This window comes from Cyanistes caeruleus, chromosome 16 (assembly GCF_971803275.1).
Source record: "Cyanistes caeruleus chromosome 16, bCyaCae1.hap1.1, whole genome shotgun sequence".
Classification (NCBI taxonomy): domain Eukaryota; kingdom Metazoa; phylum Chordata; class Aves; order Passeriformes; family Paridae; genus Cyanistes; species Cyanistes caeruleus.
The window spans coordinates 8,171,857-8,198,519 of NC_141716.1; the positions used below are offsets into that span (position 1 = coordinate 8,171,857).

Sequence of the window (26,663 nt, forward strand, 5' to 3'; positions counted from 1 at the left end):
GGACCTTTGAAAAGAGACAGTGACAAATGAAGCTCCGTTCCGCTCGAGGCACAGAGGAAGGGGACAGGGAGGTGCTTCCAGGAGCTGCTAGCTGAAGGTCACTCAGGAGCCAGATGGAGCTGCCATGGGGCAAGGCGGGATCCAGGAGGGGACAGTGCAGGACAGGAAGGTGCAAGCAGGGTGGGATGGTGGATGTGGCACCTGATGAGCCTCTGTGCCAGAGGTGCAGATGGTGCTGGGAGGAGAGGGCAAGAAGCAGCCCATCCCACCCTGGGAGCAGGGGGTCTGTGGATGATGTTCCTCAGCACATGCCTGGCACCATGGCCTGGCCATGCCAGCCCTGGCCAGGGTGGCCCAGCCAGACCCACTGTGGTCCTGGCAAAGCCCCCACACCAGAAAGTGATGCTGCTGATGGGGACTTGTTTTCCACTGATGAGCAGGAACCCAGGGAGAGGAACCCAGGGAGAGGAACAGGCTGTGTGGCCAGGCAAAGCTCAGTGAACCAGCCACTAGCCCTGACACTTTCAAGGCACCATTCCTGCTGGAGAGCAGCTTCCAGCCAGGCTGTGGAGCTGCACCACACAGGGCAGGAAAAGGCCAGGCATGCCAGGCCAGCAGGTGCCAGCCGAGGCAGGGCCGTAACAGCAGCTGTTATTACTCACAGGAGATCCTTAGTGCAAGACAAACTCTTACAGAAGACAAATCACAGCCGACACACAACACTGTTACTCCGTGTTTATCTCCAGCTGCCTGAGGGCAAAAGCAGGTGAAGTTACAGAAAATGTGGGGTGTCTGGAGCTTAGCATTGCTGCAGCCCCAGGCAGATCCACATCCCTGACTGCACTGGAATCACTCACAGCCAGCCTCTTGTCCAACCTGGCACAGGCAGGGACAGAGCAGAGCCCTTGAACTGGGGAGGCATCTCCATCACTGCTCTGGGGCTGGACTTGCTTCTTTTGCTGGAATCCAACTGACCAAGGAGTGTTCAGTGCCATCGTGCTGCCCTCGCCCCAGCACCGTGGCTGGCATGGGAATGGGGCACTGCAGCAGCTGGGCTGTAGGACCTGCTCTGGGAAGGGTTAACAGCCTTCCACACTGACACTGGAGCTGGAATGGAAAGAGTATCTCAACAGCTGAGATTAAAACAAGAAAATGAGTATAGAAATTATGTTTGTTAAAGCGAAATAGCTAATATAATCCTCAAAGGATTTTTCCTTTTGACTTAAAAAAAAATCTAATATCTTCATTTCCATACCTTTTTTAAGCTAATTTGTGGAAAATTAAAATGGTGAACCCACAAAGGCTGCAGTTTAATTGAATCTTGCATCAGCCCTTGGTGAGCAGTCTCTCTTGGATTCCTTGATTAGTTCCCTCCATTAAATCATTTTTGCATCGTTTAGCTGAGATACTGTCTTCTGGCGGGTCTGGGACTCAGGGACCTGGATAACTCAGTCTCCATCTGAGCAGATGTAAAACGACACGCCGTGCTCTGGAGAACTGTCTTATTTGGCCTCCTGTGTCCGTGGGACTCGCTGCTGTGTCTCTCTGCCTGGGCAGGAGCAGGCACGGGCGGCACCAGGCCTGGCTGGGGCTCAGCACATCCCCAGGCAGAGGCACAGCTGCAGAGCTCGCACTGGAGTGAGCCCGGTGCTGGCAGGATGGGGAGCACAGGGGCAGGGGGAGCAGTGCTTGGCGCTGGACAGCTCAGAGTGGGTGCACTCACCCGGCTGTGGGAGAAGTGCAGTGCGGGAGGGACCACAGTGTGACAGCCTGGCAGGGGCAGTCCTTCCTCTCTGCCCACCTGGAATGCCCTGTGCGTGTGCTGCAGGCACCAGCCCCGGTGGAGCCACCGGTCCCCAGCATGGGCAAGCACACAGGACACAGCCTCAGCGCTGGCAGCCACTGAAGCTCACCTTCTGTGTCTCCCTGCTGAATCCCCTCTTTTTAAGTGTGGATCAATTACACCTATGAGGGATGGCTCTTAATTCAGAGCATTTACAGCCTCCCCTGTACCATGGCACAACATCCCTACAGGGACAGGGTCACTCAGTCTCTCTGGAGGCACCAGCAGCAGCTGCACACCAGGACAGCTGGCCTGGCCCTGGGCCCAGTGAGCCGTGTTCCAGCCCTGCCAGTCTCCTGACCCCATTGCAGTCAGACTGGTGGGTGCTGGATGAGCCAGCTCTGCCTCCTGCATCCCCTGTGCAACTCTGGCACCTCTCACTGCCCCAAGCAGTGGTGCAGGAGTGTTCTGATGGCCTTGTCAGGCTATCATGTCCCGTAGATTAAAACAGATTTATATAAAGTCCTTTTCACCCCATTAGATTACTCTGGATTAACCTTGATCTCAGTAATAGATGCTATAAATGTAAGTCCCGCTCAGGGGGATTTTATCCATATGTTCTTGGAAGGCAGAAAGTAGATAAATTCTTAGAGAAGGTCTTACTGAGCGATTAGAAAGATTTAACCTCTTCAGAGTCAGCTGGAGCCTCTGCAGGGCGAGTGCTCAGCCCCAGGCAGTGTCCCCCAGACCCACCTCCCCCAGACCTGAGCTGGGACACATCCTGTGCTGTCTCTCAGGGCTGGGGACACAGCATGTTGTGCTGTGTGACCTGACACCCTGCTGCTGTGTGGGGCTGTCCTGTAAAGCCTGGACTCTGCACCCACCCGAGAGTCCCACTGCAGTCACCTGGAGGGGCTGGTGGCCACCAGCACCTGAGCTGTGCTCGTGAGCCCTGCACGGCCCCTTCAGAGCCAAGGGCTGCCTGATGCTGCTGCTGCCCTTGATTTATGGCCTGTGCTTTCCTTGAGAGCTTTGTCCTTCTCCATCAGCAGAAGGGCCAAGCCTGTTGGGCAGAGCCAGCTGCAGCCCTTCAGTGCCTCATGGCTGAGAAACAGTTAATGCAAGGAGGGATGAAGGCAGGACAAGGAAATTCAAGCAGCTGTTCCAGCAGAGGAAGGGGGGAGCCAGCACATCGCACTACCCAGCACACGTAGGTGTGGCCCGAAGGGGTGGCAGCAACCAAAATTAATTCCCCATCCCCTCCTGCTGCTGATATTAAATTGCTCCAAGCGCAGGCTGGAGCCAGAGCCAAGCTCAGCTCTTCCAGGAGGGTCTGACCAGCAAGTTGCCTTCTGCTTGCTGATCAGAGAAGCACCTAATGGAGGAAGAATTTGGCACTGGGCTGGGCTGCAGAGAACTGGCCCTGCTGGAAGCCACTGCGATCATGCAGCCCGTGCAGGAGAGAGGAACAGGCTGTTGACAGCAGGCACAGGAATGAAGAGGAGTCAGCTCTCTGGAGCAGGGTAGTGCTGAGGAGCCACAGCATTCAGGGTGGTCTGTGGGGTTCCCTGGTGGGGGCTGCAGCACTGCTGCAGAGCACTCTGAGGCTGGAGCTGGTGGAAGGGTTTGACTTCAGCATTAATCATTGACTGCCTATCAGGCTCCTGGCAGAGCTGGACAGTGGCAAGAAGGGGCTGCAGTTTCACCTGTTCACTCCAAAGCCAAGGAGCTTTGCCTTGCTGGGGCATGGGAGACAGCCCTGATAGACACAGCCCTCTCAGTGCTGCCTGCCCTGTGGGTTGCATGACCAGCCTGGACTGCGAATGTGTACTGCAAGGGCACCACTCTCTGGGCTGGGGGGAGGCAGGGAGGTTACCCAGACCTGTCTGCAGCACAGGAGCACCAGGGGGAGCATGCCATCCCTCTGCTCATGCCCCCAGCCAGGCACCTCTGCACACATGGTGGAAGTACAGGAAGACCTGCACTGTTAGCAAAGTTTGGTGTGTGTGGTTGCACCTGATGAGCTGTGGCACAGGGATAAGCCAATCCAGCTGGCATGAGCAGAGCTCTCTCTGAGGCAGCAGGCACAGGGGATGCAGAGTCAATACTTCAGCCCCTGTCCTCAAGTGCCAGAGTGTTCATTACTGCAATGACCTTACTGCCTTCCTCCTGACAGTGGCCACAGCCACACATACCCCCAGGGAGGGAAAGCTCCTTGTCCCTTGGATCAGCCAGGACCCCACACTCCATCCTGGCTCTGCACCTCTTGCAGCAGGAGACATTTCCTGTGCTGGCTCTGCAGGGCCATGTCCATCCCACATACCACAGGGGCCCTGAGCAGGTACCAGGCAGTTTTTGAACAATGACTTGTGCCTCAGGAGGAAGCACCAGCAAGAAGTGACTGCTCCTCATAACCACTGGTGGGACCCAGGCTGATGGCAGCAGCTGTGGAAGGCATCACTCCCAAGTCTGCCCTGACCTGCTGCACAGCACTGCAGCACTGGTCCTGCCTTAGTGCTGCTGCCACTGGCAATCTGCAGAGCACCTGTATGCAGCCCAGCAGGCACCCTGCTCCCTGTCCAAGTTCCATCTCTCTTCCTTGCTGACCCAGCTACTTCACATGCTCAGCTGAGCCTCCCACACCCCTTGCACCACCGGCCTGCCCAGACCCCTGTTCTCCCTGCCTGAGGAACCTCCTTCACACTGCCCTTTGCAGGGCCTCTTGGGCTGCCACGGGCATCACCAAAGGGCTGGGGAGTGCCAGCTCTGGTGTGGAGCTGGTGGGAGCCCCCAGTGCTCTCGAGACACCCCAATGCACCGGTGCTGACACAGCGGGGTGGCTGCAGGCAGCACAGGCACTACCTGCATGCTCCAGCTCGCAGGGAGCAGCTGGAGCAGAACAAGCACAGCAGCAGCCTCCTTCTTGCACCTCCACTGGGTCACCAGGCATGGGGAGCACGGGGAGCCCTGGCCATGCACACCACGCTCCCAGCCTGCGCTGTCCCCAGCCACTGCTGTGAGGTGCTGGGGTTTGTCCTGCTGTGCCCCCCCTCCCAGGGGGCCAGGAGGTCTTACCGAGACGTACAGAAATTCTGCCTGCTGCCATGAGCTGTCACCTCCGATTCTGCTGAATATTTAAAAACCGCCTGAATCTGAAGTGACAAATCCATCATTGACCATCTGCCACTCTGCACGGTCACCCTGCAGCAGTCCCTGACATTTCCAGCTCTGCCCTGACACGAGCCAGTAACTCAGAGATGGAAGGCATCAGCCTCAGCAGGCTGACAGGCGCTGCCCCCCGCCTGCCCCAGGCCCCTCGGCAGCCCACGCACAAGGACAGCCGGGCTATGGGCCCCTCCTGCCCCTCCCTGCCACACACTCGGTGTCCGTCTGCTGCTGCTGCCACCGAGCACACAGCCCCGTGCACACCGACCCCACTGCCAGCACAGTCTGGGGACAGAGCCAACGGGACACCCTGCTGAGGGCATGGCCATCCCCAAAGCTGGCTGTGAGCATCCCTCTGCCATCCCTCAGAGGAGTGTTGTCCTGGGGAACAGGGATTGCTGCAAGCCCCACAGGCAGCACTGAGTCGTCCTGCACCTGTGCCAGAGGTTTCCTCAGCACAGCTGAGTGAGTGGGGCTCCACTGTGGGCCCCCAGAAGCCTGTCCCTCCCTCGGGCTGCACAGGCGTCCTGCCATGTCTCCATGGCCAGCTGGAGCAGCCAGGCTGCCTCATACTCTGCACAAGGGTTAGGGTGGATGACTGCTTGGACATAGAAACAGCCCGTTCTGGGGTCCCCTCCTATTCCTTGACAGTGCCTGTCCTGCACACCAGGCAGGACATCATGGATGGTGCAGGGAACAGGCTGCTTTGAGGCAGTCATTGCCAAGAGAAGTGCATGGGCTCATTGCCACACATCCCCGTGGCAGCACAACTGCACTCACTGCTTGGCTGTAGGTGGTTGTCCTGCAAGCTGAGCCCATGCTCAGCCACCCTCGCTGCCCCACAGGGACAGGTCTGGGGGTCCCCTCTGAGAGGTGGTCTCCCCTGTGGCTGCTCCCCACACAGGATGCAAGAGGAGTGTTACAACTACCCACTTTCCAGCAAGGCTCCTGCACCCTGCACACCTGCTTTGGGGACACATGGGTGGCACTGCTCATTTGGGCTCCGAGCCAGTGGCAGTCCAGGCTCCAGCATGGAGCAGGGGAGGCCCAGGAGCTCTTCTGGAGCAAGAGATGCTCTGGGAAGGCGGCATGGCTCTTATACCCTGTGGCCCCAAGAAGGGCCAACAGCTCCTCTCTGCAGAGCTCCTCCTGGCAGCTCTCCATAGAGGAACTGCACTAGCAAGGCCACAGGGCTGCTCACCAGCTCTCCTGTGTCTGCAGCAGCTCGAGGGGGAGGCTGTGGGGCCAGGTGCCAGGAGACCCCACAGAGGATGCTGTGGGCTGTGACCCCACACCTCCTGCTTGGCTCAGACCCGAGCAGAGACAGCCGGGCTGACGGAGAGCTCCCGCCAGCCATTCGCTCCGAACTTGTAGCTGGCACAGAGCTGCAATTTACAATCAACCTGCTGTTTGAGCTAATTGTGCTGTAATTGCTGAGCTGTGCTCCCTCCTGTTCCACCAGCGAGAGGCGGTTCTCACACATCTCTTGGCAAGCTGGCACATCCATGGTCAGCCCCGGCGCTCAGCTCGCGTGCTTCCACCCCAGCCATGCCCCGGGCACAGGCAGTTTTCCTCTCACTCCTCTGCCAGCAAACACCACCCCAGCTTGGCAGCTGCTGGTCTCTCTACAAGCCCTCATTGGAAGAGCTGCTGGAGACCACAGGATGACCAGGACCACGGTGCCATGTACACGTGGATGGGCAGGCGCCAGGCACTTCACCGAGATTCCTCTGCCCCCCGGGAAGGCATCTTGCCAATGTTTCCTTTATATTGGATAAAATGTGGGCAATTGGAGGAGCAGAGCAGGCTGTGCCTGGGTTCAGGGGGCGACTGGGTAGGGCCTGGGGTCCCATTGTCCTGCTGCGAGGCAATGAGCTGATGAGCACTAGGGAAGGCAGATGCCAGGTCATCAATTGTAATTAAAGGACACTGTCACTGCCGGGGCTGGGCTGGTTCCCAGCAGCTCCTGTCACTCCCCCGTGCTGACACGGCAAAACTCGTACATCCTCTGTGCTATTTAAAAATCCCATCTTTAATAACTCGGAGACATCAGGAACCTGCGTGACAGGCAGAGGGGGATGTCAGACACCAAGGGGACAAGCCCAAGGGGAAGCCACTCCCTGGGGAGCAGGGGGTGCTGCAGGTGGTCCCAGCCCCATGTGAACAGGCAGGCGGCCCCCGGGCTCGGTGTCCCCTCCAGGCTCGGTGTCCCCTCCAGGCTCAGAGCCCCCGGGCTCGGTGCCCTCGGCTGTGCCCTGGGGTGGCACTGGTGCGGGGTGGCGGTGGGGCAGCCCCGCAGGCAGCACCGCCGGCTCCCGCTGCAGGCGGCGTGTGCGCAATCAGCGCTAATCAGCTCGCTCACTAATTGCGGGGCCTCCCGCAGGGTGGTGAGGGCTGGGGGGCGCAGAGGGGGGTGGCACTGCCTTCCTCATCCCCTCTCCTGTCCAGGGCAGGTGTCACATCTCTTGTCAAAGGCATCTATGGAGAGTGGGCGTTAAACACTCACAAAGGCGCTGGGATTCTTTCAAGTGAGAAGGGTTTGAAAAGTCAATTTTCCTGAGAAAATTTGTCCCTCTTCACACCCCAGCAGTTTTCTCCAAGGACACTGTACCACTGTGTTTTTCCCACAAAGAGTCGCTTGTGGTCCCAGTAGTGGGCAGCCTCATCCTGCCTGCCTGGTGTCCATCCTGCCTGCCTGGTGTCCATCCTGCCTGCCTGGTGTCCATCCTCACTGCCTGCTGTCCATCCTGCCTGCCTGGTGTCCATCCTCACTGCCTGCTGTCCATCCTGCCTGCCTGGTGTCCATCCTCACTGCCTGGTGTCCATCCTCACTGCCTGCTGTCCATCCTCACTGCCTGGTGTCCATCCTGCCTGCCTGGTGTCCATCCTCACTGCCTGGTGTCCATCCTGCCTGCCTGCTGTCCATCCTCACTGCCTGGTGTCCATCCTGCCTGCCTGCTGTCCATCCTGCCTGCCTGCTGTCCATCCTCACTGCCTGCTGTCCATCCTCACTGCCTGGTGTCCATCCTGCCTGCCTGGTGTCCATCCTCACTGCCTGGTGTCCATCCTCACTGCCTGGTGTCCATCCTGCCTGCCTGGTGTCCATCCTCACTGCCTGGTGTCCATCCTCACTGCCTGGTGTCCATCCTGCCTGCCTGGTGTCCATCCTCACTGCCTGCTGTCCATCCTGCCTGCCTGCTGTCCATCCTGCCTGCCTGGTGTCCATCCTCACTGCCTGCTGTCCATCCTGCCTGCCTGGTGTTCCCATGGGATTCCCAGCTGGGAGGCAGAGGAGATTGGCTGGGCACTGACCCTCCTGGCAGGGACTCCTGCCCAGCACATCTGGCTTGTCAGGATGTCTGCAGCATCTCCTCATCATGGGTTTGTGCTTTCAAACCCATCCCCACCTGACAGGCTGAGGCCTATGTGAATTCCCACCATAGTCACACTGAGAGCTATCAAACTATCTAATTTAATTTCTTTGTGAAAATAAATAGCTAAAGTGGCCCTAGGTACATGCATAAATACTTCAGCTTTATGTTGGGCCTGTTATTACTTCTCCCAGCTCGTGCAGTTGTAATGCACACTTAATAAGTACATATTTATTGCATGTCTCGTCCTGGTGGAAGAGTAAGGAATTTTTGCTGAATAAGCAGGAAAACAGCTTAGTCTGTAATAAAAAAGGGAGGGAGTTAAACAAAAATATGCTGGGTAATTAATGATTGAGCTTTGAATGGCCGTAATTTTTTATTAAGCAAGTATGCAAATATGGCATAAGTGGCTGTGTTAGTATTCAATGGCTTTTTTTCAAATATTGATGGCTGATCTCTGGTAAGACTGTCTCTCTTTTCTTCATGCCTGTATGCACAATGATGGGCTAACGTGAGCGCTCCTGTGTGTCCATGTGGGAAGCTGGGAGCATGTACCCAGGGAGGTGTGCTGCTCCTGTGCAGCCCTGGCCAGCATCCCTGCTCCACACACCCCCTCATCTCCCTCCTGCCTGCTGCCAGCCGCTGGCTCTGTCTCTGCTGCTTTCTTTGCCTCCCCGATCCGTTTGTTGCACGCTTCATTAATCCTGATAAATGTGTGGGTTAGTGCTGGGAGAAGCAGCTCCAGGGATGCTGCCACCATGGAGCTCCCTGTGCTCCGCTCCCGCTCCGTCGGGTCGGTGCTGGCATCCTCAGGCAGCCCCTCCGGCAGCCCTGGGACAGTGTCCTGCTGTGCAGCTGGCACGTGTGGCTGTGGGGCAGGGAGAGCTGGGGACAGGCACAGAGAGAGGGAAAATGAGCCCCAGCCCTGTGGAGCAGAGATGTGCCATGCACAGCTGCCCTGTCCCCAAGCACCAGCACCACAGCCATGCCAGCCAGGATGGGCAGGCAGGTGACAAAAAGTTACTGAGCTGTGGCCAAACCATCACTCCTCTAGGTACCAGCAACTGCTGTACCCTGTGCAGACCCTGGGTCACAGCAGGGCAGCACGAGGGGTGACACAGACTCCATGGCTGTCCCTTCTGCAAGGGGAGGGTCCCCAGGGTGCGTGTGGCTGTCCTGAGGCTGCAGAGATGTGCGAGGATATGACAGCACTGTGGGTGTCCCAGCCACAGGGGCCAGTCGAGCTTTTGGCACTGCTGCTGCTGTGACACAAGGGAGCCCTGGAGATCCCGGGGGGTGCCCATGGACAGCACCTGGAGGTTCTGCTCCCCAAATGAGTCCTGCTGCTGTGTGGTCAGAGAAGTTGGCATGGTGGAATGGTTTATGACATGCCACATGAGCTCCGGAGGGAGCAGACCCCGAGTCCCTCTTCCCATCAGAGCAGCAAGGCAGGGAAAGGCACCAGCCAGTGAGGACATCCAGGCTGCAGGAGTGACAGGGCCATGGCAATGCACACAGCAACGCTGGCAAACAGCAAGCTGATCTTCCCATTAGCCCTCATTAGAACGTGGCTGAAAGACAACACGAGTTTAAATTAAGAAGACATCACAATGGTCCCAACTGTGTTACTGCTGTGCTCGGGAAGAGCCCGACAGCTGCTATTTAATACACCTCCATGATCTGTCAGGGCACACACACTGCACAGCACAGCGTCTGCCTCAGCACACACATGCTTCTGCATGGCTGCACACCTCCACACGCACACAGCACCTGCCTTGGCACGTGCCCAGCACCCTGTACGTGTGTGTGCAGGGGCAGGACAGCCATGCTCAGCCCAGGGTGTGTCCCTGGGGCAGGAGGTGGCTCCTCCATCGCCAGAACACCTTGCTGTGGCTCCATGTGTGCCTGTGCTGGCGATGGATGAGCCTTCGTGTGAAGCCACGACACAGCTCTCGCACACTGTGCTCTCCTGAACCCAGGGAGCCAGAAGGAGCCTGTGGATCTAAAGAACATCCAGAGTCAGACTGATGGGTGGGAGCTGCCAGGGGAACAGCGTCAGTCTGGGGTTGCTGCTCCCAGCACGGCAAAGTGGGATATCAGCACTCCATATTTACACTGCGCGTTGCCAGCGTGATGCCTGCTAATGACTCCCACTGGTACGGGGGAGCTGGTGGCTGTCATGAGAAGGAAGGAAAGAAAAAACCTGTTTGTGGGTATGAAGGGAGACAGAACCATGTGATGGGAGGTGTAGGGAGCTGGTGCTGAAGGTGTGAGCTTGCCCTTCTCAACAGGGACAGAGCTGATGTCCCTCATAGGTGTTCCACATGGGTGTCCCACAAAAGGAAGCCTTGCCTGTAAGCTCATCTGCCATTCCACAGCTCATACCTGATGGCCTGCAGGAGCCCCGATCAAGGACTGCACTTGTCCTTTGTGCCAGGACTTGCAGAAGGGCTGGAGGGGTCTGACTGGTGAACAGAATGGGTGGCAGGTACTACACCGTGGTGGGACTCACAAGGGACAGGATGCTCCCACCAGTCTTGGCCAGGTGAGTGGGGAAAGCTGAGTTCAGGGATAGGCTGTGCTTCCAAGGCCATGGCAGCAAACAGCATTCTCAGCCATGGATTGTGAATTTCCTACACATTTAGTGACAGTATTGGAAATGCATCTGAGTCCATTAAACTCTTTCAGATAGCATTAACTATGTGGGCCATGTGTTGGCACAGGGAGACCTGCAGGTGCTGCCCTGTGCAGCTCTGGAAACTTCAACAGATTGGGAAGTGGTGGGCACTGACAACCGGGAACTGCTCCTGACTCACTGAGATCACTGGGCTCCTCTACCCACCTGCCAGGTTCTGCCCACACATCCACACGTGGCAGTGCCCCAGGCAGGAGCCAGGCACTGCTCATGGCCCATAAAAGCAAGGTCTGGAGCCCAATGGTCTGCACTCACCTCCCTGCAGGGAGCAGCCCAGATCCCAGCCCTGGGAGCATGGCCTGCCAATGTCTCAGAGAAATTAGTGTGGGGCGAGTGTCTGGTGCCCCTTTGTGTCTGAGAGGGTGAGTGGGAGAAGGAGAGGTCATCTCCCCAGGCCAGCTCACTGGAGGAAAGCTGCAGCACAGTGCAAACCTGCTGTCTCAATTATTTATAGGTACCATGGGTAGAACATGTTTTAATGACATTTGTGCTGGAGCTCAGCAGTGCGGATCCGCACCGAGCCAAAAGGAATATGTCAGAGGCTTTATGGCCAGCAAAAGCAGTGTGTCAATCACAGTGGCATGCTCACCTCAGCCCCTGGATCCGCTCCCCCTGCCCTGCGGAGAGCTGCTGCTGCTGTGATGGATTGATGGGCAAACCCACAGACACACCGGCATAAGTCACCCGGCTTTTTTATGGGTAAATCACAAGTAATAAGCTTTCTCAGTAGAATTAGAATGACATTCTGGAAAATTATGCTCTGATTTTACAGTGTATGACGGAAAGGCAATGGACTCTTTGGAAGGGGATGCCTGTCCTACCATCAGGCAGCCATGGCTCGAGGCTGGGCACGGATGAAGCAAGCGCTGGTTGGCGCAAACTTGAGCAGGAGATGAAGGGGGTAGGACAGACCTGGGAATGTGATCTGCACTGAACTGCACTAGCTCTGTGCACAGGACCCATCCCAGGCCCCAGAGGCTCTGGGTGATGGCTGGGTGCTGCTGTGCATGGGCAGTGCTGGCTGTGTGCAGCCCTGGATGGGACAGCCTGGAAAGAGCACGGCTGCCTCTGGATCCCAGCAACGTCTGCAGCGACAGGAGAGGGATGTGTCTCTGCCCAACCTTGTAATCTTGCAGCCAACTTCTTTGTGCAGCTGGTGGGCTAGGGGTCCACAGGCCAGGGCCTTGGCAGCCAGACCTGCAAGCAGATGAGACTCCAAATCAAGCCATCTGGACACAACATGCTCCAGCACCTCCAGCAGCTTCCCAGAGAAGAACCTAGGACACCGAGCTGTGAAGCTGAAGCACCTCCAGCTCACCAGTGTGTCTGACAGCATGCCTTGTGCTGGGATTCAAAGACAATTGGCCCTTGTGTCTTTATGCATTTCTGCTTGCAAAGTGTAATTTTCTTCTGAAAATGCTCTTTTGCAATTACTGTGAATTACACATGAAAAGCAAGTGACCACGTATTGATTGGAGCCCAAGAAAAGCACCAGAGCCATTTAGAGTAGATTAACTTTTTCTGGAAAACGGCTTCACAGTTATTTAAAGAGATTAATCAGTTCCTTTTAGGTCATTTACTATTGTTTCCATGGCCTAGCCTGGAATATCCCCCTCTCCGTTGTGGACAGAGCCGAGACCTTCTCAAGAGGAGGAGTGCCAGGAGGAGGAAGGAGGGGTGCAAGCAGATGGTGCTGCTCTCTGGGTCTCTGTGGAGACTGTACCACAGCTGCCTCAGGGCAGGGCACAGGAGAACCCTCCTCGACCAACCCAAAGACCTGCCTGCTCCATGCCAGGTGCAGCCAAAGAACAGGAGAGCAGCATTCCTGGGATACATCCTGGGACATCGCTTGTGCACCCTCCTGCTCCTCCTGCCAGCATGATGCAGGCAGAGCAGGCGCCTGCCCTCCAGTATTTCAAAGCATTTTTTTTCTTCAGGAAGAAAGCATTGAAGTCAAATAGCTCCTGTGGTGGAATACTTCCCAAATGTCAACACAATCTGTGCTACATTACGGGTAAATGTGATAATCTTAACGCCTGGCTTCTTAATGTCAGTGGCACTGAAGTCTGATGGATTGACAGACAGCCAGAATGACACGCAGTCGTAGCTGATAAGGGCTCTCTCCGGGGAAATCACAGCTTTTTAAAGATGTTGGCAGCTACTAGCAAGTACCTTTTTATTTAAAAGGATTACAAGCATTGATTGCACTTCCTGTTTTCTTTTTATCACATTCCTGCACCAAGTGAAGCTTGTGCTTCGAGCTGAGCTTTTCAGACAATTATTCTGGAATAATGAAGGCGTGTCATGTTGCCTGTAATGAGTGTTTTCAATGCCTAATTTGCGTGCAGTGTGAAGGGATTTCAACAGCTGCCTGGCTCCTGGCTAAAGGTGAGTGACTCCTGACCGCAGTGGAGGCTGCCGTGGGCTGCCTCTGCCAGGGTGGATGGCAACGCGTGCTTCCCAAAGCAGAAGAGGGATTAAAACTCCACGAATTACCGTGGTTAAAACACAAGCTAAGGGGATCTGTTCTGCTTAGAAATGGCTGGTGGCTGTTCCCCCAGTGAAAAGCTGGACCAATTCGTGCTCACCTGAGCAGCTCCTCCACAGCAGTGAAGGAGATGAAAAATGGATGTCTATAAAGCTGCAGTGTAGCTGGACAGGGCAGTTAACAACCCCGAGCCACAAACACCCGCTGGCACTGCCTACAGATGAGGGATGTCTAAGAACCAGCACTTGGCCTCCCAGCCACGGCCCACGGCACACCCAGCAGCAGAAGGGGTGGCTGGATGGTGTGGCTCGCTCTGCAGCCTAGGGGAGGCAAACACCAAGGCACTGGGCTCCTGCTTTTACCTTTTCTTTCTTGCCCAATGTCACGCTGTTAAATGCCAGATTTGACCCCTCACAAGGGTGGGATGGACCATGGGAAGGCCAGGGCTGTGTGATTGCTGCGCGGGGAGCCCTGGCTGTGCTTTGCTGTGTATCCCAGCTACTTCAGACTCTGCCCATCCATGCTGGATTCAGCTTTGCAAAGCCCAAGGTACTTCCATAAAAATTTGAAGAACAGTCATTAAATCCACACTCATCTGGAAAGGGATTGTGAGGCTGGAGAAAGCCCAGGCTGGGATGTGTGAGTGACAGATGATGGCCAGCCTGGCTGCTCAGCATGGCACCAGCATCCCAAGAGGACATAGCCCCACTGGCAGCAGGAGCACCAGCTCTCCACCACACTGCCCTGGCTGCTCAGCAAGGTGAGGGGTGGCCTCAGCCCCACTGACTGCACAGAACACAATTCCAGGACCAAGTGAAATTCAATGATTTTGTTTCTCTCCAGCTTCTCTGGCTGTGATGACAGAGCTGTGACAGCTGTCTGGAAACACAGCTCTGTTCCCAGCAGTGAGAGGGGAGCAAGAACTGTTGCTGCCTAGCACAAAGCCAGGTCATCTCCAGATACTGGGAACACTCCTGGGATGGGCTGGGAGGCAGCAGAGCCACAGCAAGCAGAGAGCGCAAACCAGAGTTCTGTGGCACAGAAAGAGAGCCCTGACAAGACAGAGCACCAAGCACAGGGCAGAAGGGCAAAACAGGGATTTTGCTGAGCAGGGAGAGTCTGAAAGGAGCTCAAGGGCTTGGTAAATGAAAGGATGTAGGGGGCTGGGATATCAGCTGTGGTGGAGGTGGTTAAAGGAGTCAGCTTTCTGGTGATAAAGCAGCTTCCTCAGAGGATATGGGGGGAGAAGGGATCACCTTCCAGAGCAAGATATTGCCAGTGGGAACGGGAGGTAGAGGTTGACACAGCCTTGCTACATTCAGTTACCAGAGATAGATTTTCCTCCTGGGGTTGAAGGTATCACTGCCCTTTTTTCACTTCCCCTTAATGATCCCAGCAGATCACATCCATCTTTTGCAAATACCTCTCTAGAGGAGACCTGGACACCTTGCCTTCTGGAGCTTGCCATGGCTCAGTGCAGGCATTGGAGGTGACTGATGCAGTCTCCCTGTGCTGGGGATGAAAAGGGGCTGCAGAAGCCTGTGGCTGATGGGACACAGCAGCACCAGCCCTGTAGGACCTGTTCAGAATGTGACAGTGGCAAGTGCCACTCGGCCAGTAGACAGTCACAGGTCACGTCCCATGTGGCGAGAATCATCATCTGCAGAGCAGGACTGGCTTCCCCTCCTGCCCTTACCCTGCTCTGCAAGGAGGCTGTTGTGCAACTGCTGGAGAGAGAGAAGCTGCTATAGGAAGATTTCCTCAGAAGGAGCTGTGTTGAGGAGGCATGGAGCTATTCAAGCATCTTCACAGATGCTTCTGCAATCAAAGCTCTCAATAATCCTTCTCTTTTGTAGTGGAGGGTCTGGTTCTGACTGGCAATTTGTTGCTTTGAGCTCTCTCCATTTCCCCACAATATACAAGAAGCAAATCCTCCTGCACAGCGCAGGCTCACACTCAATGCCAGGCACTTGTCACCTCCACAGCAATGAGCACAGTGACTGCAGACACCTCCTCCTCCTCAACGTGGAGTTCCCAGAACACTCCAGGCCCCGGCCTCGAGAGTCCTAAAGTGTTTGGGTGCCTGAAGTAGGACAGCAGGACTTGAAGAGCTGCAGCTGGATGAGAGTTCTTGTTGCCAAGGACCTGGGCTGGAAACCTGGGCACAAACACTCAGCAATGCTCAACTCTCTGCAAACAGCAATGGGCCAAGTGTCCAGACCTGCCAGAGCAGGCAGCTGTGACCACAGCACTGACAGACTTGCTGTGAGGGGGCAATTAATGTGATGCTGGCAGAAGTCTTTCTCAAGGCTGGCAGCTGTAGAGGGACTCAGTGTAACTGTGAGAAGGAAAACCGTGTGGACACTGAGGTCTGACAGCACACCTTGTGCCTCTGGAAAACCCTCCAGCCTCAAGACTTCCCCCTTCTGCCACAGCATCCCACTAACTGCTGTCATCAAAGGTCACCAGATGCTTCTGCCATAACATTTAGTGAATAATCAAGGGAGCAGGATGGAGTGGAGGCAGGGGGATGGTGAAGGATAAGGAAACACTCAAAGACCTGGGGGAACAATAATCCTGTTTTGGAGCCAGGACTGCAAGATGCTGTTTAAATGACTGTTGCCTTATGGAGCAGTTTAAAGTCTGCCTGTTCTATGTGCTGACCTACACTGAGGCCACCACCGAGCTCAGCTGTGTCCCCTCTCTCTGTGCCTGCTCCATCCCTCCATGGTGTGTCCTTGTCACACTGATGGCTGCTGGAGCATTTGCAGCCACCTCAGTGAGGTTTCCCAGGCCTTCTTTGCCATGAGCACCTTGATCCTTCCCCAGCCCCTGGCCAGCAAGGAAACCACCAGCAATTGATTTAGCTGTGGTCAGGCCAGAATGTAATTTATTTTCATAATTTCAATATTAAAACTGAGTTTTAATATTGAAGGAGGGTTTTTTAGCTGCTGCCAGTAACTGAACACTGCTGTAACACACAACATCACCAAAATGAGAATGGGTCAGGTTCCAAAACTGTTGACAATGTTCAGCTGCACTGAAGCCATGAAGAATTAGAGAATCATAGAATAGTTTGAGCTGCTCAAAGCACAACCCAACTTTCTCCTGAAAGGATAGAGGAAACCAAGGGCATTATTTTTCATTGTTCATTTTCATTTCCTTCAAGTTCAGGAGAAAAAAATTGACCCTTCTCTTGAAGAAGCTTTTTCTGATGAGCATTTCAATGAGAAATGAGAAGAAGCCAGAGATACAGCATCCTGCCAGTGGGAACATGCTGCAGCCTGTCAGCCACCCAGCCCCTCGTGGAAGCCACCAAAGGGACCACAATGACAGGGTGATGTAAGGAAAGAAAAAAAGACAAAAAAAAGCACGTAAGACTCAGGCTAGACGACAAGGAAATAATTTATTTCCAGGTCCCAGAAAGACCTTGAAAAAATAACAAGGGTGAGGAAATCAACCTTCTAATTTCATCTGGGTAGAGAAACAAAACCAAAGTGACTCCATCAGACATGGTGGCAGCTGCCAGCTCCTCCTGCGGGGGCGGGCAGGGGGTGCGGGCAGCGCGGCGGGGCCGGATCGCTCGGTACCGGATCCCTCGGTACTGGATCGTTCAGCACGGGATCTATCGGCACTGGACCACTCGGTACCACGCTCCTCCCGTATTTACACGTGGGACAGAAAGTAAAACGCAAGCGTGCGTGCATGCGCGCCAGGGAGCACGGGCTGGGCAGGGGTGGTCAGGGATGGGGGAGAACCCGCTGGGAGGGTTGCTAAACACGTACCCTGTCAGACCCCATCTCCTAGGACAGAGCCCTGCTATTGCACAACACTTGGCTAGAGGAAGGGCCAGTGCCAGAGGGGCTCGGGCACAGCTCTGCAGCCCAGAGGGAAAACACGAACACATTCCTGAGGAAAGAGAGGGCTTTCTCTGTTCTCCTGCTGGGAGGTGCGGGGTGCCACGTGCTTGAGACAGCGTGGCCAGAGCTGGCACTCGAGGGCCCTGCTGCCTCCCCAGCATCATCACAGTGAACCAGCAGCACGCTGGGCACAGGTGCCAGCCACAGCACCATCGCCTCCTCAGAGGGACCCTGGTCCCTCCAGGGGCTCCTGGTCCCGGTATCAGCCAAGCTGGGGCTTTGCACAGGGGCCGTGGTGGCAGTGGGCAGGAGCAGCTGAGGGCAGGCACCGTGGCAAAGACAGGTCCTGTCCCTCTCCGCTGCCGGGTCTCGTGCTGCAGCCAAAGGACCAACGCCAGCAGCCGGGAAGCAACACGCAGTAAAAAAATGGACACGCATGTACATTTACAGTTAAACCTTCTCCAAGGAGAGAAAACAGTGTCTGTGGTTAAACTAAAAAGGACAAACCCAATGTTTGTCATTGGCAGCCCAGGATGTGTCAGGCCTTGGGAGACTGTATCAGTTACCTATCAATGATATAATTGATTTTTTCCCAACACGAACAGATAAAGAGCTGCACCAGCCAGGATGGCCTGAGGTGCTGTGCAAGGACATCACTCTACAGGCTGTTCAGTTTTCCCTGTGGTAGTTGGCAGGCTGGGAAGGCACTGGGCACCCAGTGCTTTTTTCCAGCATCATCTGCAGCCTGAAGAGCAATGGCACATCCCACTGGCATCCTCATCACCTACCTCCCAAACCCAGGAATTGCATGCAAAAGCAGTCCCGCTGGGAGCTCATGCTGGTTTGCTGTGTGATACTGTGCTGGGGTGGGGACAGCCTGGGTACCCCGAGGTGTCAGAGACGTGCTGCCCAACCTGCAGCCAGCTCGGCCCCAGAGCTGTGCCAGCAGGTTCTGGCCTCACAAACATCTCCTGGGGATGGCTGTTCTGTTGCTAATGGTGATGCTCTGCTGTCAGCTAGGTGCAAGCAGGAATTATTCTTCCCAGCCAGCGGTCCAGGGTTCTCCCTCACCCTGCAGCAAAGTCCTCCATGGGATGCAGCTCTCCCCCAGCCACAGTGGGCCAAGGAGCACTGACACCCTGCCTGCTGCCCTGTGCAGCTCACACCATTTGGTGACAGCCAGTGCCTGGCTGGGAGCCCTACAAACCCCAGGTCCTGTGTGAGGGGCTGGCAGATCCCACCTGGGGGTGCTGCTCTGGGCCCCCCAGAATGCTCTGATGGAATTCCCCAGCAGCACAGCTGCTCTGTGGCCCAGGGCACATCGCGCCTTGGTGACAGGTGGGACGTCCCTGTCTGTCACTGGGCTGTGGGGCACACCAGGACTTCACAGACAATGTCTGCTGTGCAGGGAGTGTTGGGGATCCCCTTCACATCACCAGCACCTCTGTGACCACAATACAGGGGTGAAGTGATTGCAGCACGGAAGGGAAACCTGGTTTGAGGAGAGCGGCCGTTCTGTGCAGGATGTGATCCCAGCCTGGCATCCTCCCTCCAACACCATGCCCGCAGCCAGGAGCTACCGAGAGGCCCACGGGGAGCAGCGAGAAGGAAGACTTCAAAAAGCACGTAAACTTAGGAGGGAAAAATCTGAACAGAAGTTAAAAGCTTGTTTCCCTCAGCAAGGAAAGCTCTTAAAGAAATCAAAGCTCTTTAAATGCTCTGACTCAAGTGACAAAAACAATTTAGACAACAAAAGGCTCCCGGTTTGCTCTTCCTCTCCTGGATAGGGATCACCGAACAGATCTATTTAAATTATAATTTGTGGGGGAGAAACCCTCTCCAAACCCTCTTGAATTAGATTTTCTCCTTCTTAAGTCAATGCGTAGTGCTTTAATGGAGACTGGCTTTGAGGAGATGAGGACAGCCCGGTGGCTCCTCTGGGCTCCCCAGGCTCCCCACGTGAGTGTGGAGCCCACCCGAGCCAAAGGCAGCTGCAGAGGAGCAGTGGCCCGGTGCCTGCGGTGCAGCCTCTGGCCGGCAGCCGTGGAGTCCGGCCAGGAGCACACGATTCCCGTGTGGCACGGCCTGGAGCCCCAGTCCAGGAGGTGTCCGGAGCCCACTGGGTTGGAGGGGCAGCTAGGACTCCTCGCCGTCCTCCTCGCCCCTGCGCCCCACGTACAGCGCTGCCAGCTGCCGGAATCGTGGCCCCCAGCCCCCCAGGTAGGAGAAGTCCTGCTCCGAGCCGCTGGACCAGGTGTTGATGGAGCTCAGGGAGGGCACTGGGGAGTCCGAGCCCTCAAAGGCATAGGTCTGGAATGAGTCATAGGGCGGCACAGAGAGGTCCTCGTCTGCCTGCTCCACCTTCCTGCAGATATAGTCTCTGAACACAGAGAAGTCCAGGTCTGGGCTCTGCACCCACTGTGGGAGGGCATGGAGCTCCGAGGCTGGGTTTCTGCCTGGGCCCCCCTCTCCTGGCCCCCCACCTCCATCACCAGCTTTGATCTCACTGAAGTCGTAGAGGCTGCGCAGGGCTGACATGTCATAGGCCTCTGTGTCCTGCTCACCACCCCCTTCATCGTTGTATTTGATGACATTGTCCCTCATGTCCTCGTCATCCTCAGAGGTCAGGTGGCTTTTGTGGTGTCGCTTCAGCGTGAGGATCAGAAGGACCAGCACTGAGAAAGGAAGAGACAGTCAGATGTGGGCAGAGTCTCGGGAATGCCGTGCTCCTGCAGGGTGAGGATGACTCCTGCTTGGTGGCAGGTGTGGAGGCACAGCACCCCTGGCACGGGGAGCCCTGCCGGCATGCCAGACGGTTCCCATCAGCCAGGCTCATCAAGTAGCAGCCGTGCTGTGCACAGGCTTGGAGAGAGGCTTTCCCAAGCTCCAGGGCAGACTGGGAGCTTCCTTTGCCATGCAGCGTGACCACCGAGACAGGAGGCAGCGATGGATAAACACACAGCTGGACAGACAAACGGATGGGTTCTGCAGATGAGTAGGAAAACGGGGTGCATGATTCACAGTAGCAGGCAAAAGTTGGGTGGGTGAATGTGGAGCAGATGGCACAGAGCCCGAGCAGCGAGCCACAGCTGTGTCCTGGATCATCATCCATTCAGCCCATCACCTTTAAAGCACCGATGTGCACTTTATTCGTTTGGGCAATTAGGCAGAAATTTGTTTGCACTGCGTTGGAAAATGAAACCAGTGTAAAGTGCACCCTGTGGGAAAGGGTTTTCTGAACGGAGATGCTGCAGGAGACACGGAGTGGAGCCATGCCAAGGAGAGGAGACCTCACCAAACAACGTGCTGGCTCCCACAGGTGTCTGGACAGCCCTTGGAGCCAGCCAGGAGCCAGCTTTGGGGCCAGAGAGGGCTTTCAGCAGCTGCATCCATCAACTGTCCTGTGCTAAACCTGATGGCACTCCAACATCCCTTGTTCAGAGCCCCTTCCCACAGGCACAGAAGCACATGCTCCCCATGCCCAGCACAGTTTGTGCCAGTGTGCCCCTGGCAGGCAGCAGCACTCTGGGGTACAGGTCCTGACCTAGGCAGCACGCTGGTTTGACCACAGCCCAGCTCTGCATCCTGCCCACACACTCACACACGCTCTAACACTGACCTTTCCAGGTAAGGACACACCTGTGTGCCCCACACCTGCCACACCTTCCCACATGCTGGGAGCACACACCCCATCTGCTGCGAGATGCCTGCTGTGGGCACAGCATGACAGCTGGCAAGCAGCTCTTGGCTCCTGCCTTTCCAGGCAGGGAGTGAGCCAGCAGCTCTCCAGGTTCTGCTGGGCAGCATCACACACTCTGCTCTGGCTGCCTTGTGGAGCCCCAGCACGCCTGAGCTGGTCCCCCCATCAGGGGCTGAGGTCCATGCCCCCCATGCTGCAGCTACCAGGGAGGAGACAGATGCAGAGAAGCCTGCTCTGTGCCCACAGCTCCTGCCTGCACACATTCACGTGATGCTGATGGAGTGGAGCTGGGACAGGACAGGAAGGACGCAGGGGACAGGCAGGCACTCACCAACCAGAATGAGGACACAGACCAGCAGCGCGATGAGGGCGCCGGGGCTCAGCGTGGCTGACACGACGTAGGCTGTGCTGTTACAGGACTGGATGGCCCCGGTGCTGTCACAGCCGCAGACACGGATGGTCAGAGTCCCTGTGCTGCTCAGGGCTGGGGGGCCGCTGTCCACCACCAGGATGGGGAGCAGGTACACATCCTGCTCCTGGCGATTGAAGCCCACTCTCTGCGTGTGCACCGCTGCCGTGTTGTCTGCAGGGAACAAGCGAAACCGCAGCCAAGTCACCCCCACATCACAGCCTGCAGGACCTGCCAGGAGCTCCTCCATGCTCTGGAGCTATTCCTGCACCACCTCCAGCAGCCATCCTGAGAGAGCCTGGGGCCTCCCCCTCCTCCATCACATAGACTCAGCTCATGGACCCCTGCAACCTGAGTGCCTGAACACGGCCAGCTCCACTCCAGCACGTTCCCCTTTGCCAGCGGCACCTCAGGGCTCTCCTTTGTCACCACACCTGGGAATGAGCCTGGCACAGAAACGGCAGCACATGAGTCTCTGAACCAAGCTGACAAACAATGCAGGTGGCACAGAGAGAGGGGAAAAACTTCTAAAAGACCCTCTGAGAGTGGCACAGAATCAGGATAAAAATCAATTGCTGACATGTACACAAGAACAGAAAAGATCTGCAGGTGGCAATGAGGCTGCAAGAGCAGACACTGCTTCTTCCAAAGCCAAGAGCCATGAGTGAATGGTCCTGCCTCAGCCAGAGGGCCAGATACCCTGTGATCCTCTGTAACTCCTGAAGGAGTAGGTAGAGCTTCTTCCAAACCTCTCAGCCAAGTCAGGCATCCTCCTCCCCATCTGCTTCCACCCTGCTGCTTCAGGGGCTCAGCTGGCACAGCACAACTCATTAAGATCCCATTAACAGAGCCACTTCACGGGACCCTCCAGGGCCCTGGTGCCAGCAATGAACCCAAGGAGCAGCTGCTGCCGACCAGGAGCAGGGAGGGAGGGCAGGGACAGGGACTGACACTGGGATTGACTGCCTGCTCAGGGGTGCTGCAGGCTGCCAGCCAGCAGCAGCATGGGCAGGATGGGGCTGAACAGCAGGTGACAATTGCAGCCAGGTGTCACAAGCTGTTGCTGACTGTCTGAAGTCTTCATCTAATAAACCATAGATTGGTCCACTCATGGCAAGGTGCTGCTGTCTACAGACTCTCCTCATTGGACCTGATTTATGCCACACCATCCCCTTTCTCTATGAATCAGCTCCTCCATTGGAAAAGACATCTACTGTAACTCTGGCCCTTGGGCTGCTGCCATCACGGAAATTGCTGTATGGATTGGGTGCTGCATGAGAGCACACAGGGCATAGTGGGGACAGGAGGTGAGCCAGGATGGAAGATCTACTGGTCAGCCAGGAAGCAGATCCCAAAGGCTCTGTCTGGCAGCCAGGGCACTGGAGAGCACAGATTCCTGTCCCGTGGGACACCTGCCACTGTGGCTGAGACTGCTGGAGCAGCATGTGGCAGCAGCACCATGGCAACTGGGCAGAGATGTCGGGAGGAACAAGGGAGCAGTGGCCCCTGGGTGCAAGGAGGCTGAACCAAGTGTGGTGGCAGCAACATCTGAGAGCTGCCTGTGGCCTACCAGGGATGAGCTAGGAAAAAAAAATATTGTTATGCTAATCGTTTGAGCAAAGGTAATGAGATCTCATTTGGTGCTGGTCCCCCCTCCTTGCTGCAGTGTATTATTATTATTAACATAAATAATGTTAATGGCACCATCTCAGCAAGAAGTCAGGACTAGCTCCTAGCTAGCCCAGCTAAAAGTAAGCCTCAGACACCTGGATCGAGTGGAGATAAAACCACAGGACAAAAAGGACAGACCAAAGCGCTGTAAGAGAGCGAGGCTCTGGCCACAGCCCAGGAAGGCCACCTTTGCTGTCACTGTCACATCAGTCAGGTCACCAGCCTGGGGTTGGGGTCAGATCCTGGCTCAGAGGATCCCTGAGCACACAGCCCTGCCCCTCCACTGCAGCTCAGCCCAACCCTCACACAGGGCTGATGGAATATAGTGCTTGGGAACTCCCCCAGCTGCTCTTCAGCCCTGTGTAAACACAGGGGTAGCACCAAACCTCTCTGGAAATGCAGCAGGAGGCTGGCAACTCCCTTCTGTTTACAGCCAGCTCCAGCTCCTGTTAGGGACCTGCGACAAGGCGTGCTGTATTTTTAGAAACAGTCTCTAGAAACCAAGGGGAGCTAGACATGCAAGTGGCAGAGGGGCAGGCACCAACCTCAGCTCAGCCCAGACAGTTTAGGCAACCTGGCACCACTGAAAAAGAAATATTGCCACCCACCAAGTCAAAATAAAGAAGCTGATACTTAAATCTAACAGCAGCATGACACACAGCTCTGCTCAGAGAAATCTTGCCTCAGGAAGGGGCTGAGGGTTTGCCCTGTGACCCAAAACTTGATGCAAGGGAGCGACAAAAACCACAACTACAAACATTATTTTAAACATCATGTAACTGTATTTTATCTCCTGAACAGGGTGACAGGCACCCTTCATCCCAGGAGGGAGATCCACAGAAATTTCACGTGTACACCAATGAAACTGCTCACCAAGGCTCGACAGCCAGAGCCCAGCCTGGCAGGGATCACCTGCCTCCAGCACTGAAATGGCTCCACCACCTGCCCACTACCCCCTGCTCCCCACCACCATGAACTCCTCTGCCGGGTGTTTGCACTCACAAACTTCTGTCTTCCCCTCTGAGATACTCCAAAAAAAGCAGTGCTTGGCCATACGATTGTAGTCCTTTTGATCACAGATCTGGGAAAATTTCACCCAGATCTTGGAATGTGTATCCTGGAAAATGCATCCAAAGCAACCTCCTACAAAACAATCGACATTTCTCTTGGTGCAGTTGTTTCTTTATGTGTAGCTGACCCACAGCAGCTGCTTTGGGATGTGTCTTGCTGCAGATTTGTTTGCATTGGCACAGCCCAGGCAGCCCTGGCCCCGCAGCCCTCGTGTGTCTTCCTCCGCAGCAGCTTCCTGCCAAATCCATTTCTGGGGTGATGAGCTGAGCAGCAGTGCATCTCAGGAGCAGCACTGGAATGTGAGCAGACGTTAATCCACAGCTTTCCTGAACAGACGAGTCTGGGTCTCCACACTTGGTTTCCTGCCCAGTCCCCACAAAGCTGCACCTTCTGCTGCGGCTGTGCCGAGTGTCCTCTGATGCCCCAACAAACACCTTTTACTATCACTGCTTTTTTGCTGCACAAGTTGACATTTTCTTCATAGGTTTCTAGTGCCACCCTCTCTCTGATCATGCAGTGACATTATCCTGTGCTACATCACCTTGTGTGACAGGGCAGGAGATGGCCCCTCTGTCCACCTGAGGAGCAGGACACCGGACAAGGCAGGAACTGACATGAGCTGAACACACAGGGACTTATCAATACTGTCCTAAGAGGAAAGTTTGGAAATGCAATATACTCTGGTGGTAGCTTAACGTCACTAGGAATAATAAAATAATTAAGTCTCCCAGACTCCCTCTCCAAAGAGGCTCTTGGCAGCCTCAAAGACTGAACTAATAAATCCTTCTCATAACTCAATCTCAAACAGCGCTAGGAGAGATTTTGATGTCCCTTCCCTCTCCCACACTCACAGGGCCCTGTGAGCATCAGTCTCCCCCTTCTCCAGCAGCTGCTGTGCTGTACCAGAGCCTGGGAACACGGGCTCTGGGGAGGAGCACCCGGCTGGGCCTGCGGGCACACTGCTGCCAGAGCTGCCCCGAGGGAGCAGACCTCCTCCAGCCCCAGATGGTGCAGCTGGTAGAAGAAACATCCTGTTTTTCCCTTCTGCCTCTTCCTTCTCTCGAGTTCTCTGGATACCAGGCCACAGCACCACTGCTGCTCCGCTGTTTGCTCAGCCCTGAGGAGGTTTGATGCTCTTTTACACACACACCCTGGCCCGGTCAAACGAGCATCTGCGCTGCTTGTGCTGAGAGGGGCATCCCTGCGGGGCTGGAGGAGGCTTCCTCTATCCTCAGGCAATCCTCAAATCCTAACATTTTGCTTTTGATTGTTAGGATTTTCAGATCTTCTATCACCCATTACATGCTCTTAATGAGACCTGCAGAGAGTTCAGACATCTGCTTGCCGAGCCCTTGAGCCCTGGAGTCAGTAGCTCCATGTGTCACTCCATATTACCTAGCATTCCTTCCAGGTTGCCAGGATTGGATGCTTGTTACCATCCCTTCCAACACAATTAGCATTTCTTGGAGAACACGATTTCAGGCTTTAATTGCCTTTGATCCTGCTGTAATCAATTTTCTCAGGCCAGAAAGACCCAGCAAAAGGCGAGTTAGGAAACAGAGGATGGTGAATGTCTTTGGAATGGTACCAGTTGGATCTTAACACAGTCAGCTTCTCTAATTCCATCTCTTCCTTTAGTCACTCCTTATGATGGGTATCTTCTTCCTGGATGAGTGCTGTTGTTACCACAGGTGACATTTACTCCTTGTCTGATGGATCAGGAAGTGTGTGAGCGCTCCCTCAGACAGAGCAAAAGCATGGAAAGAGAGACACCAATAGGCAATGGTGCTGTTTCCAAAGCCCAGCTCTTGTCAACCACCCATAACTCAGCTCTGTGGTCACCTGCAGGGATACCCTTGGTTTTTGCATCTCCAACCCGAAGCACTGGAGCCAGCAGCTCTGTGTGCCACAGCCAGGACCCCAGAAGGAGCCCCAATACTGCTGCCAGCTCACAGCCCCCCAGGCTCTCCCACCATTCCAGGTGCTCCTGCCCTGCCTGACTGCAACAGGAGTGCTCTGAGCCAGTGCTGGTCCCCACCCTGCTGAGAAGTCACTTCCCAAGGTGGCTTTCTGGTGGCACGAAGGAGCCAAGTGAAGTAGGTGCAAAGCAAAAGAGAGGATTTAAGCAAGAGCTTAAAGAATCCATCTGTGCTGACATCCATCAGTGTCACTCCTTGGCTGCAAAAGCAATATTTATAAATCACGTTTCAAAACTGGCTACAAATTTGTACAAAGAAACAGATGGGCTGGTGGTAGCAGTTTGTCACCACTGATATTTATACGGGGGAGTAGAGACAAGTGCAAGAGGGGTGAATGCAGGAGAGGGAAGCAAAGGGGGAACACAAGGGAGGATGCAAGGACAGCTACGAGAGCAGGGGCAAAGGTGAGTGTACCCAGGGCAGTCGATGGACTGGAGAAGGGGGCAGAAATCAAAGGGAGGGAGATGGCAC

The 26,663-nt window shown here is 55.5% G+C and overlaps 1 protein-coding gene across 2 annotated transcripts in view; it reads right to left on the reverse strand.

Moving 5' to 3' along the window:
- Positions 1-16,889: 16,889 nt before the first annotated feature.
- The window catches only part of CDH22 (cadherin 22), a 70,799-nt gene continuing 61,025 nt past the window's right edge, over positions 16,890-26,663 (reverse strand). The window contains exons 11-12 of one of the 2 annotated variants that reach the window (XM_086852544.1): positions 21,394-21,645; positions 16,890-20,347 (exon numbers count right to left, since the gene is read on the reverse strand). In XM_086852544.1, coding sequence (XP_086708670.1) covers positions 19,980-20,347; positions 21,394-21,645 — 620 coding nt within the window. In that variant the 3' untranslated portion in view covers positions 16,890-19,979. The remainder of the gene's footprint in view (positions 20,348-21,393; positions 21,646-26,663) is intronic. The other variant, XM_023939795.2, reaches the window with a different exon arrangement.